The 13,745-nt window shown below is 40.1% G+C and overlaps 1 protein-coding gene across 1 annotated transcript; it reads right to left on the bottom strand.

Moving 5' to 3' along the window:
- Positions 1-279: 279 nt before the first annotated feature.
- On the bottom strand, positions 280-2,940 carry LOC148038820 (heat shock cognate 70 kDa protein 2-like). The gene is made up of 2 exons (XM_087674693.1): positions 2,587-2,940; positions 280-2,184 (listed from the first exon to the last, which is right to left on the bottom strand). The coding sequence occupies exons 1-2, from the start codon at positions 2,792-2,794 to the stop codon at positions 449-451; spliced, it is 1,944 nt and encodes a 647-aa protein (XP_087530819.1). The 5' UTR covers positions 2,795-2,940; the 3' UTR covers positions 280-448.
- Positions 2,941-13,745: the final 10,805 nt, after the last annotated feature.

A 13,745-nucleotide genomic window follows, 5' to 3' on the forward strand; every position in this document is an offset into this window, starting at 1 on the left:
TCTCAGAGGTCCTCGATGCAAGGGCGACAAGAGGGGAAGATCAATCAGGGAAATTTTCCTAAAGTGCAGATCATGTAAAGAAACGCTCTCATTCATATTAAACTCTTTCGTGTAATGATTAGCCTCTTTCAAACAACAATACTATTTCGACAGTTTTCATCTAGATCTAAATCTAACAGGGTATCCTCCTCCAAGGTAACCCTAACCCGGCTACCGGATTTGTTAGAAGCTCAGACACCACCTGCGTAAATACGGGAAGAGAGCAACAATCACAAGGTATAAGGCGCATGCAACAACCAGCGTTGCACAGTAATTATAGCATTAGAGATACCAATTACAAACGATGGATGGAGCCAATAGAAAAAATTTCAGGACCCACCCCAATGTCATGTGACAGGAATTTGTTGGAAACATAAAACACACGAAATTTCTCGCCTCAGACGAGCACTTAATCAACCTCTTCGATCTTGGGACCAGGGCCAGATCCACCAGCTTCGGCATCGGCCGCATCATAGGCACCAGGGGGCATGTCCCCAGCCCCTCCCTGATACATCCTTGCGATGATGGGGTTGCACACGCTCTCCAACTCCTTCATCTTGTCCTCAAACTCATCAGCCTCGGCTAGCTGATTTTGATCCAGCCACTGTATGGCCTGCTCTACCGCATCCTCGATCTTCTTCTTGTCTGCAGCATCCAGCTTCCCAGCAATCTTCTCATCCCGGATGGTGTTCCTCATGTTGTACGCATAGTTCTCCAAGGAATTCTTCGATTCCACCTTCTTCTTGTGCTCCTCGTCCTCAGACTTGTACTTCTCTGCATCCTGCACCATCTTCTCAATCTCCTCCTTGCTCAGTCTCCCCTTGTCGTTCGTGATGGTGATTTTGTTCTTCTGGCCAGTGGTCCTATCCTCTGCAGAGACATTGACGATGCCATTGGCATCAATGTCGAAACATACAGTAATTTGAGGGACGCCACGGGGGGCAGGGGGTATGCCAGATAGCTCGAATTTGCCAAGCAGATTGTTGTCTCTGGTCCTGGCCCTCTCGCCTTCAAATACCTGGATGAGAACTCCAGGCTGGTTGTCAGCGTACGTGGAGAACACCTGCTCCTTCTTGGTTGGGATAGTAGTGTTGCGAGGAATCAAGACAGTCATGACCCCTCCTGCTGTCTCCAAACCAAGGGAGAGGGGAGTAACATCAAGCAACAGAAGGTCTTGCACCTTCTCGTTGCCCTCTCCACTCAAAATTGCAGCCTGCACCGCAGCACCATAGGCCACTGCCTCGTCAGGGTTAATGCTCTTGCATAGCTCTTTCCCATTGAAGAAGTCCTGTAAGAGCTGTTGTACCTTAGGAATTCTGGTGGATCCACCAACCAAAACCACATCATGGATGCTGCTCTTGTCCATCTTAGCATCCCTGAGGCACTTTTCTACAGGCTCCATACACTTCCTGAACAGATCCATGTTCAATTCCTCGAATCTGGCACGAGTGATGGTGGAGTAGAAATCAATGCCTTCATAAAGGGAATCAATTTCAATAGTTGTTTGAGCGGTGGATGACAATGTCCTCTTGGCCCTCTCGCAGGAAGTGCGCAGCCTTCTGAGAGCTCTGGCATTGCCAGTGATATCCTTCTTGTACTTCCTCTTGAATTCTTGCACAAAATGATTCACCATTCGGTTGTCAAAGTCTTCTCCTCCCAAGTGTGTATCACCAGCAGTGGCCTTAACTTCAAAGATGCCTTCCTCGATTGTGAGGAGAGACACATCGAACGTGCCTCCTCCTAGATCGAAAATGAGTACATTCTTCTCTCCGACGCTTGTGGCCTTCTTGTCGAGACCATAAGCGATTGCAGCAGCAGTCGGCTCATTGATAATGCGCATCACATTCATCCCAGAGATAACTCCGGCGTCCTTTGTGGCTTGCCTCTGGGAATCGTTAAAGTAGGCGGGGACAGTTACCACGGCATTCTTAATGGTGACGCCGAGGTACGCCTCTGCGATCTCCTTCATTTTGGTCAGAACCATTGAGGATATCTCCTCGGCCGCAAACTCCTTCTGCTCGCCTTTGTGCTGGACAGTGATCATGGGCTTGTCTCCGGGACCTGCCACGACCTTAAACGGCCAGAGCTTAATGTCGCTTTGTACGGCAGCATCAGAGAACCTACGTCCGATGAGGCGCTTGGCATCTGCAAGATCGTGAATATAAGATAAAAACCATAGCTGAACCAGGTCTAGCAAACAGAAATGCTAAAACTGAACAATCGAAATTAGGGAAGACCATTAGTGCAGAGGCGTTCATTTGTCTATCTCAATAATAGAGAAAATGAAGATAATGGAAGAATTTAATGCACCGGATTTCAGTTGCAAAATCATGGAGATAAGATCTGAATCATAGCTTGACAGACTAAACAAAACTACACAACGAAAATGCAACAGAAAATGCGAAACACAAACAATGGAGAAAGGGAAGGCTTACATGCAGGGGCTTTCATATGCTTATCTAAATAACGGAAAAGACTGAATAAGACGTTTATGCAGAGGGTTTCATGTGTTCATCTGCAAGCAAATTGTAGAGCGCTCAAACTTACCGAACACAGTGTTGGTGGGATTCATGGCCACCTGATTCTTCGCGGCATCCCCGATGAGGCGCTCGGTGTCCGTGAAGGCAACATACGAAGGGGTGGTACGATTACCCTGGTCGTTGGCAATGATCTCGACCCGGTCATGCTGCCACACGCCCACACACGAGTATGTAGTCCCAAGATCTATCCCTATGGCAGGCCCTTCTTTGGCCATGGCAGCAGACAAGTTGCAGAAGGTCGGGAGGAAGATCTATAGAATAGAGTTAGAAATCCAGAGGGAGTTTTGGTTTCGAGTGAATCAATGAAATGACTCGAGGGGGAAACCTGCCCTTATATGGCCATGGCGAATGGCGAACGCGGAAATTCTGCACTAGGGTTTGCTGCTTCTTCGCGTTTCTAGAACGTTCCTGGGTCGGACCCTCGCAAGCCGAGTCTTCCTAGCCGTCCATCTCGCTTTCGATCGGACGGTTGAGACCCAAAGCGCCGCGCAGTTCTTTTTTGACTGGAACTTTTAGGGTTTCGTGTTTCAAGTCGATGCTGGGGTCGGTCGAGTCCTCTCAACCGTCCATCTCCCGTATGATCGGACGGTCGAAGTCAAAACTACCACCGGTCGAAGCGATCAGACGGTCAGGTTTCGCTTTTTGACCGGGCCTAACCGTCCATCTCGCTGGCGATCGGGCAGTCATGGGTAAAATTACTGGCTCTCGTATTCGATCCAACGGTCACCCTTCGCTTTTGGACTGGAACTTGAAGACTTATGTTTACCCAACGGCATCTCTCGTCCGAGACCTTCCTCACCGTCCATCTCGTTGGCGATCGGACGGTCGAAATTAAAAGAACCGGCTGTCAAATCGATCGACCGGTCACACCGTCACGCTTCGCGTTTAACTGAAACTTTTAGGGTTTCTTTATTACATGTGCGCCCTAATCATTAATGTCACTTTTTTTACAACGGAAATTGTTTTTACACGTGCATCTTGATATCCTTTTTTAAATTTAGATGCAAATAGACTTGTGCCTTGAGGCTTGGGGGATGTGGGAGTCGGGACGTAGGGATCGAACCCACGCACCGCCCATTGAACTCAGGGTGGGTTCAGACTCCACGCTCGGAAATGAAAAAAAGGACACTCTTGTAAACATGTCTAGTTTCTATTCGCCTCGTAAAATACATCTCAAAACTCGGCTTTTTGAATCAGTTCTACACTGGTTGGGCCGGACAACATTGGTAAAGTGGTCTTCGCAAGGGTTAAACCCCCACCATCAAACTTCAAACCCAATAGAGTACTCCCACGTAACCATTTTGCCAAGAACCACATCCTTGAGAATAACTTGGCTTCCCTTTAATTTGAACACACTCTTGGCAAACACAAGGATTACCAATTGTGTCGGCCGTCAAAGTTTGAACCCGCCCTCAACCCACACACGATCCACTCTGCTCGCCCCCATTGGCCGCAAATAGATATTTTATTGTTGATCTTTTCTTTCTAAATGTTGTACTAGTCAAGCCACTTGCGAGTTCAAAATAGAGCTTAACCTGGCAAGTTCCTCTTTCTCCATTTTCCCATTGAGACAAGCAATGTATCAATAGTTCCAAGCTTTCCTTTTGACCACACCCCATTCTATAGTTTCGCCGATACCTTGAAAATTGGCTAGATTGCTAATTTAATAGATTCCTTCCTAAACTAGATTCTTATCAAGTTGAGTGCTAAAGTTCTATACTTACCTCACTAGTTATTTATCCCAAAGATGCAAGACATGATGTCTATGTTGTTGTTGATATTGACTCTTATGTTCATGGAAAAGACTCCCCAAGCATCTTTTGCACTAGAACCATCCCAAAGCATGTGCCTAATTGTTTCTTTGACAAAATTCATTAGCTAGCCCTCTTTTCTTCATCAACTCAACAAATGATCAACGCTCCAATGATTGCCCACCATGTGCAAAGACCATATCTCTTAAGTGGACTTTCAAGGACAATAACTTTCGTAGGATCCTTCCCGGCCTTACTAATGAAATGATAACCCCCCAATCTTGTTGACTTTGTTGGTCGAGGTGGCACTTTTGCGTAGGGCTTTCCTTATATTGGCAGTGTTCAACACTAGTAGTAACTTGTTCCCATCTATTTTGCAATTCAGAACATCCTTATATTCTCCTAATTGAAAGCCCAAGGGCATCTTCAATACTCCTTGCTATCACATTCGAAGTAAATTTGAGTGTTCTCAAGATAGGATTCCCGTGTCTAAGTGTTGAGCATGTACCTTCAAAGAGCCATCTCTGTTGAACCAATCCCTAACCTCACCAATGCCTTTGCATGCTAAATAAACACCTTTTCTTCCAAGAACTTCAACAAGTGGCAAGTCATGCCCCCACAACCAATATACATTGTCTTGCATGGCCATTTCTAGCCCCTAAACTCAAACAAATGAATAAATGTTATTTGATATGCTCTACTACTAGTGAATCTAACAAATGAGCTTCCTAATTTTATGTAGTTTGTTTACTAGTAATCAAGCTAGTTCTAACCTTAGGAATATATAACATGTTATATATTCTCTAGTTTATATATATTAGTATTTTTTTCTAATTTTCTAGACTAGAGAGTTTATATTACTAATTTTAACCTTATTTTCTAGTTTATAACATGTAATATATATTCTCTAGTTTGTTTACTAATTTTGTTAGAATGAATTGTAAAATTATGTTGAGGGTTGAAAAGATTATAATTTTGGTTATTTTTAATTGTTTTTTTGTATACTAAATGGTTGATTTTATGCTTGTTTGATTGGGTTTGGTTTTAGAGAGTTTTGGTTCTGGTTAAATATGTTAGATTTTTATTAAGTTGTGAGGTGTTGATAAGTTTTGTTGGTGATCCGATAGGTTTTGATATGTTCTATATGTGTTTGTTTATGACTGTTGTTGGTATTATTGAGTAATTGAGATTGTGAAAGATTATGTTTGAGTATAATTGAATATAGTTTGAATGGTTTTTGAAGGTTGAAATTGTTTTGGTTGGATCTATGTGGCTTTTGTTGTATTCTATTGACCTTCTATGGTGTTTTGTGAGCTTTTGTATGTCTCTGTTGTAAATGGTATGTATTCTTCTGTATATATTCTATTGGATGGGTTTATAACTTGGGAAAGTCTTCTAACCTTGGAAAGAGAAGAATATAATCTCAAAGTAGCTAGTTTGAATGAAGAAGTAGCAGTTGAAGATTGAAGTAAAGACTTGGAGTGACAATGTCATTAGTTTACTGTGAAGAGACATTGTAGTGGCTCTAGTGACCCTTGGGATCAACTATACCCCTTGGAGGGTATCTCCACAACTAAGTTTAGATTTTGGGCATTCATTCTATTATATCCTCATATATGAGTGATAGAGAGTACGTGAGAGGGAGATATTGAGTGAGAGATAGTCATTTCTCAAAGATTGAAATATTGTATATGAGAGAGATTGTGAGAGTAGAAGACATGGATTTATTCATGAAAGAGATAATATGAAGTTCATGTGGTTGATTCCATTCATATGATGGTGTGTATGAGTTCTTCTTCTCTTTTGTTCATTGCTATGAAGACTATGTGATGTTCTATTGAAGATAAGTTCATGGGAGATTATATCTATATATTGAGTAACACTTTGCTCCTTCCCAGAAAGTGTTAATCCCTATAGCTCATAGGAATAGGTGTGGCTAGACAACTCAATTGTGGATTTAGATTAATGGTGTAGAGTCTATGCCATCCATCCAACCTTTGAATGCATGGAATATAGTGAAGTGCCAATGGTGATAAATTCTCAGCTCTTAGAATAATAATGTTTCCAATTATTGAAGACTAAATAAAGTTGAATAGTTTCTAAATTGTCTTCAATTAGAATTACCAAATCTTCGGTAATCCCATTTGAAGAAAATATTGGATTAAAATCAATAAATTAAATTGAGAAGCTTGGAAGCTTTGTTTTATAGCTTTTCATCATCTATTTGCCACATGATCCATGACTTATTATGTATAATATTGCATATGATATTGATTGTATTATGCCTAATAAATAAATCATAAGGAATTAATGTATTTTGTATTGTGGTGAGTAGATTATTAGACTGAGTTATGCAATTTAATTATTTATATTGTAGCACAATTTAGTACACAAGAATTAATTATTTTTGGGCACTTAACTTAGCATGAAATTATTGAATTTTGAGGCACTTCATTAGCACACAATTATTGTCTTTTTTAGCATTCTCTCTAGCACAAGATTATCATATGCACACATACACAAAATTTAATTTATTTGGTTATAACCTTTGTGCAAGCCCTACAAGACTAGATTATTATTTTTGTAAACCTTATAATAGATTTATCATATAGGAGTTAAAAGTTAATAGGCCAAAAGCATAGAGTTTTAGCAAAGGAAATAAAAAGTCCCAAAAATATACTTTTTAAATGTGTTTTGAGTACAAAAAGATAATGTAAATCTATAAATACATACATTAGGAGGGAGGGAAGGGGGATGGTGCTCACCCATGTATGTGAGGAGATTGTACCCAATGATTGTGTTCTCACTCTTTCTCTGTTCTCTCTCTTTTTGCAAGTTGTGAATTCTCTTAATTTTCTTATGATTAAGTTTATTGTATAGTGAAGGGCTACAACATTAGTATCAAAATGAGGTGATTGATCTATGCATCAACATCACAGATATTGATCTTTGCAAGCAACATCAAGAATCACCCTTTTATCCACTAGTAAAAAGCTTTGCATAGTGGTTTGGCTTAGAAAGACTTAGTCGCATTATTTATCTTGTCCTCTTCCTCAATTTCTATATGAAAATGACTTCTCTTGAATGCTTATTTCCACTTGTCTTCAACACAAACATGAGTCACTTTAAGAAACCCACCTTTAATAAGTGATTTTGGGAACAAATGTGATTTTTCTCAAGGAGGAGGGAGATTAAGAGCATCCACTAGATATATTCCAATCAATGGTGCCACCTCAAAACCACACTTATTTGCTACCAAATTCACCATCTTGATTACGAAAAAGCATGAATGATTATGATACATCGTGCCCTCTCCCATTGACTACAAAATCAATGTTGTTTTATAAAGCATTAAACTTTAAAGCTTAATAAGCCTTTAAAGGCTAAAGCTTTAAAACTCGTGATTATTTTCTTTTCAAAGGGGCTTAATAAAAGCCTTCTCTGTTAAACCCTTAGTTCTCACAAGAACAATTAAAATATTGTTTCTTGTCTCTTTCTTGTAATGTTTAACATCCTCTTGTATATGCAAAAGACTTCAACCAACAAATAAACTTTTCGTGTGAGAAAGGTCTTTGTCGCGTACAATTATTTAGTGTTTGATATTATGTATCAATATTACTCTCAATATGCCAAGTCCTTTCAACCATGAATAAAGTTAATAGAGAATCTCCTCTTCTTGAGATAACAAATTGATCTCCTTTAACATAGTTTAGCCAAAGTTACGAAAATTCTTCAAGGATGGGAATGGCAAAATCTTATTATAAGACAAGGACAATTACATCACTCACATCCTACAAACCATCTTTGAAGTATAACAAACCAAGAAGGACCAAAAAATTAGTCATGATTCCTTTTAATTTTCTAAAATTTGATAGTGAAAAGGATAGAAATACTATTTTATCTTGGTTAAGCTAGTTTGAGGTCTTGTTTGACAAAGAAGCTTTTCGAGAAAAAGACCAATTATTTGACAAACAAGGCATTACTTTGGCGAAACATCATTCCTCATAGTACCAATCAACCTAAAAAGAAGAAGAACAACTTTTAAGAAAAAGTAAAAGAGGCAAAATTAGGCTAATCTATCTTAGCAAGAAGGCAATAGTATGGCTACCTATAATGGAAGATTTTGGCAACTTCTTCTTTTGTGCATGCTTTGAGGAAATTTTTGAGAGCACCTTGCAATCTAAATATGAAAATAGATTGGAAGTCAATATCCAAGTTGCTGAACTCTCTCAAACCTATTTCTATTCAAAATGCTATTTCGTATGCTCATGGTGCAGAAAAAGAATTCCAAAGCATTACCTAAATTATTTGTGGCCAATAATCCAACCAATCATGGCCATACAATAACAATCACAACCCAAAGAAACCCTTCAATCCTTATTGTCCTAATTCATTTCCGCCCAATCAACCTCCAAACTTTCAATTAAAGGTGGAGTTGAGCAACGATTTGGAGACAAAAAGGTAAAACCACAAAATTCTAACCTCAACACCCAAACACAACAATATATAGATCCAATGCCCACTTTTGTAGCAATGTAATTAGTCTTTGAAAAAATTTCCCCCATCATTCCTATTAGCATCACCACAAAACCGTCACTATTAGCATCACCTTTACCAATGCTAATAGCAATGCAAATATCAATGCTTGTAGTGAAATAGCGACAATTACAGTTAAGATCTGCAATGCTAATAGCATTGGTTTCAGAACAAAAAAAAAGGGTGAAATGGCAATATACAAGGAGACTGCCATCCTTCTAGCCACATGGGCTCAATATTCTTCCACATTTCATTGGCAATCAAACATTCAACTAAGTTTCAAAGGTTGTACATTATGATTTGTCCAAAATAGTAATCCATTGATTGAATGTCCAATAAAATACAATGATAACATGACTAACATAGTACTACATTGAGCAACGGGGTATAACAACAATAGGAAAGAGTCTCTATAAAAATCGTCAATGTGAGCCATATACAAATGAAGGAAAAATGTGTGAATAAAGAAGCTATGTACAATCAATTGGAAAAGGCATGTATGGAATACAAGCCTAAAAAATAGAAGGGTACTCCATTAATCCAAGCTGTTCCCCATCTGACAGCTTGTCTTGACACAACAGATCATCGAAAGGGCTCTATAATATAACTAAAGATCAATCCAAATTAGGCAATGTATCATAATAACTAAAAAATTTCTACAATATCGCAAGGTACATGAATACTAGACCCCCCATGCACATAGAGCTTGTCAATAAGTGCAATCAAACCATATCTTTTGATATATCATGTCTCCAAGCTTGTAGGATCACGATTTGTAAATGGAGTATTTTCCATCATCCATTCTATGAAGAAATGATCAGCCATTGCCACAGAAGGTATTGGGGGAACTCCTACAATGAGGCTATTATATAGTCCTTGCTAGCCTCTTGTGCATTTCTCCAATAATCCAATACATTGTGTACTTGTTGGCACAACTCATGCATATTTGCTAGAAGTCTCATCCCCTCATCATTCATATACATGGCACGAGTGGACTTCTTTACCAAGTACTCATAACTTGGTGGGGTATGTCTAGTATGTGTCCTCTCCCACCTAGGAGCACATTTTTTAGCATAACTAGGAGATCCTTATATATCTAGTGTACATATAGGATTGACACTTATAGGAGTGCCATTTGTAAATGGTTGAGCAAACCCTAGCATCATAGGAGTGGAACTACCTATAGGTGTAGCCCCATTGAATTCACTATATGTGTACCCTCTATATCATGTGTGTTCAAGGCCTATTTGTAAATATCATTATTTGTAAATTTTCCCTTAATAAAACATAACCCTTTTCTATTCAATCTATAATTAATCCCTTTATATGGGACCCTTCTGTATGTAAAAAATGTGTGAAACTTGTATCTTAAAAATCCCATGTTGAATCCACGCGATACATACATATATTTATGACTAAACTCCCTAGGGGTGTAGCCATGCCAAGTGATGGGCATCCACTCAATCGCTTTTGTATCTCCACAACAACTACTCAATCCACCCTCTCTAAATCTATAATGGGAGTGAGAAGGATCAATTGGCCGTGGGGTCATAGCATCTATATCTTTGCAACACCCCTTGAAACCAATCCACCTGATATGACAAGAAGAGGAAGTCAGCAGCTCTCCACAGCATCCATCAAAGCCCACCACCTCCACTAGTTGAGTAAAGGTGCGTACCTGAGCCACCTCCTTCTATGGGTAACATAGAGTATTGATTCTACTTGCTAGAGATTAGCACATTTGAGTGAACCGAGATAGAATGCAAGGATGTCAACTAAAACAACTCTATATTTGCTCTATCTCTCAAACAAGCCATCTGATTGGAAACATATGCAAGATCATGTGCATAAAGATCTCCTCTAGCTCCTCATTTGAACGATCGACTCTTACTACTCTTTGGACTAAGCATGGTGACATGCACATTCAAAAATAGATATTAGGATATTCAATATAGAGATGGACTTGCAAGTAAGTTAACAAATATGTAATACGAACCAATATAAGCAAGGGGTCAATGAGTCAGACAACAAACTAACATAAATATGATCACTTCTATAGCTCCATAACTTCATATTGGCATAGCTCGACATACACTAGAAGGTCTATGTAGAGGTCTCCATAAAAGGAAAAGCCTAGTTTGCTCTCAAAGAATTCTCATATGCTTGTCTTCCCCACTAGTTGTGTTGGATTACCCGTGATTATATTCCTCCACATGCTAAAAGCTCTGATCATCCTCCACTTCCTACAAGTCGTTCTCCCCTATATGTGCATGCTCTCCTTGTCCACATTAGGGCCATTGCTTTCATTGTAAACTTGTTAACTCCTTCTATGAAGGTGCAACCAAGAAATGTACAAGACAAGGTTGAAGGAAAAAATTGGAAAATTACAAGAGGTGCAAGGAAAGGGGAAAAAAGTGGAACAAAAAAATAGCTTGCAATTGTTCAAATTAGAAAACTACTTGGAATTATATTTGTATAAGAGCACTAGGCTGAATCTTGTGTAAATTATATCAATTATTCTCTGCCAAGCTAGTCAGTAAATTGTTAAAATAATGTAAATTATATATGCTAGTGAGAGAAGGCCAGTCTAGGAAAATGCACACAAGGAGGGTGCCCAAAATTTCAGGCCATGTATCAAAACTAAAAAGTGAATGGATAAGTTCATTCTTGTGGTGTGAAATCTTGTGAGCTCTCTTCTTGCTTCTTCTTGTGTGTATGAGAGAGAGAGAGAGAGAGAGAGAGAGAGAGAGAGAGAGAGAGAGAGAGAGAGAGAGAGAGAGAGTGTGTGTGTGTGTGTGTGTGTGTGTGTGAGTGAGTGAGTGAGAGAGAGAGTGAGACTAGTTGGAGAAGCTAATGCTTCTTCTTCTTCTTCCTTCCAAAGCTTGTGTAGCAATTGAGGCAAAAGAGGTGGAGCTTGCTTGCAACACATTGCAAGGATCATGGAGCCATTCACAAACCTTCCATGGATAAAGTAAAAGGAGAGGGTAAATTGGTGAGTTCGCTACACTCATTTGGGGAGTTGCAACCAATGAATTTGGGCAACTAGGTGTGTACGCTCTAGTCCAAGCAACGGAATAGGAGCTCACACCCTAAAACATTGTGTGGATTAGAGTTGAGAGGCAATTGATTTGTGCATGTGTATTGGATTTTGGGTTATGAGAGTGGATTTTAAAGCCGAACTCTAAGTGCAAAAAGATCCTGAGATCCATAATGCATATTTGGTACAAAATGACAAAGTTGCGAGATCAAGGAGTTTGAGTTTTCCTAGGTGCATTTCAACACTAGGAATCCAATGCAAGTGTCTGTTCGTCAATTGGAGTTCGTTTGACCCCCCATTTAATGGCCGCAGGGTTTGGCATTATGCAGTAACTACTAGATTCAGAAGCTGAAAAGTATGTGACAAAGGGTAGTTTGATAGATTTTGACACTAGAAAGTTGCATGTCTAGTTAGATCAAGATTTGAAGCTTGTTTACTCCTCCAACTAGGCCAGAACCACTTCAAGTGTGAAATGACCAACTTTGAAGTGGTTATTTGAGAGGTTAGTAGTAACCTTGATTAAGAAGAGGCAATTAATGAAAAATGGAACAACATGGGGGTGCAAGGGGGGAGAAAGGGGAGTGCATTTTTTTCAGCGCCCCTTTCATCCCCCCCAAAATGGATCTTTTGTTACAGTAATGATTCCCTTCCCGCTCTTAGTATTAGATCTACCATTTTTTCACTCTTCAATGCTCCAACCTACACAAGGAATGATGTAGTATTCAACAATATAAAAAATATGTATTTCTCTCTCCTCTTTGTTCCTTGTTCATATGGCTATTTATGAGAGAGAGAGAGAAAGAAAGAAAGAAAGAAAGTTATATTAACGTCTTCTAAAGACCAAAACTGGCCTATGAGACAAATTGTGATACAACTGATGAGGTCCAACTATCCAAAATAAAAGTGCTGAATGAAAAGCTAAAAACTGGAAACTAAAAATACGGTGCTGTGAGTGTGATAAGTGTCGTGTATGTGTATGTGCGTATGTAGCTCTGGTACTCCAGATAATGGCTACAAAAGGGGAACAAATGTCGGCTGTGATAGGGGAACAATTGTCGGCTGTGATAAAGTGGTGCGATGTGTATATGTAACAGATGTAGGGAGATATACTATCCTGGGATGTAGTAGCAGTCGTCGAAGTCGCTAATAGCAGGTGATCCCTCCTGGATGCAGGATGTGGTACATCGGCGGTGGAGAAAGAGCAAATTGGAGATCTGAGATCCAATGTGTCGAGTGTCGTCGGATCTCAATCTGCTGCTGTCGATGTAGATCAAGAATCCTCCAGATCTCCTATCGGTGTGGCTGTGGGGTCCAAAACCCACGGATCCTCGTGCGGCGTCGGGTACGCTGGTCCTCAGCCTGCTGTAGTGTGAGCCCGGAGGTCTGGCTAGAGGCTGGTACAGTAGCTCTCACTCTGTCTGTCTGAAAGAACTGTGTAATAGTCGTCTGGGTGGGCCCCTCTCTGACTAGGACCCACTGTGTGCTCTGCTCTCTGATGTGCCATGCCTCTCCCAGAAAATGGCCAAATGATCTCTGATCCATATCAGTCATACATCCCTGAAGTGAGATGCTCAATGTGTATCTAGATCTCAACTCTGAGTATGCCGGGCATCTGAGAACAAAATGCTCCTCACTCTCCACCTCTGATCTGCAAAGGGGGCATATCCTCTCCTCCCGCGGGATGCCACTGGCTCTGCCACTCTCAATCATAAGCTGATGTGATGATACCCTGAGCTGTCCAATAAGAACTCTCAATCGATGTGGCATATAGATCTGCATATATCTCGGAATCTCTATGAATCCCTGCTCTGATATCCTCAAGAACTATGTATAATAATGTGC

The sequence above is a fragment of the Lygodium microphyllum genome, chromosome 3 (genome assembly GCF_053477565.2).
Source record: "Lygodium microphyllum isolate KBCC chromosome 3, Lygodium_microphyllum_v1.1.10, whole genome shotgun sequence".
Classification (NCBI taxonomy): domain Eukaryota; kingdom Viridiplantae; phylum Streptophyta; class Polypodiopsida; order Schizaeales; family Lygodiaceae; genus Lygodium; species Lygodium microphyllum.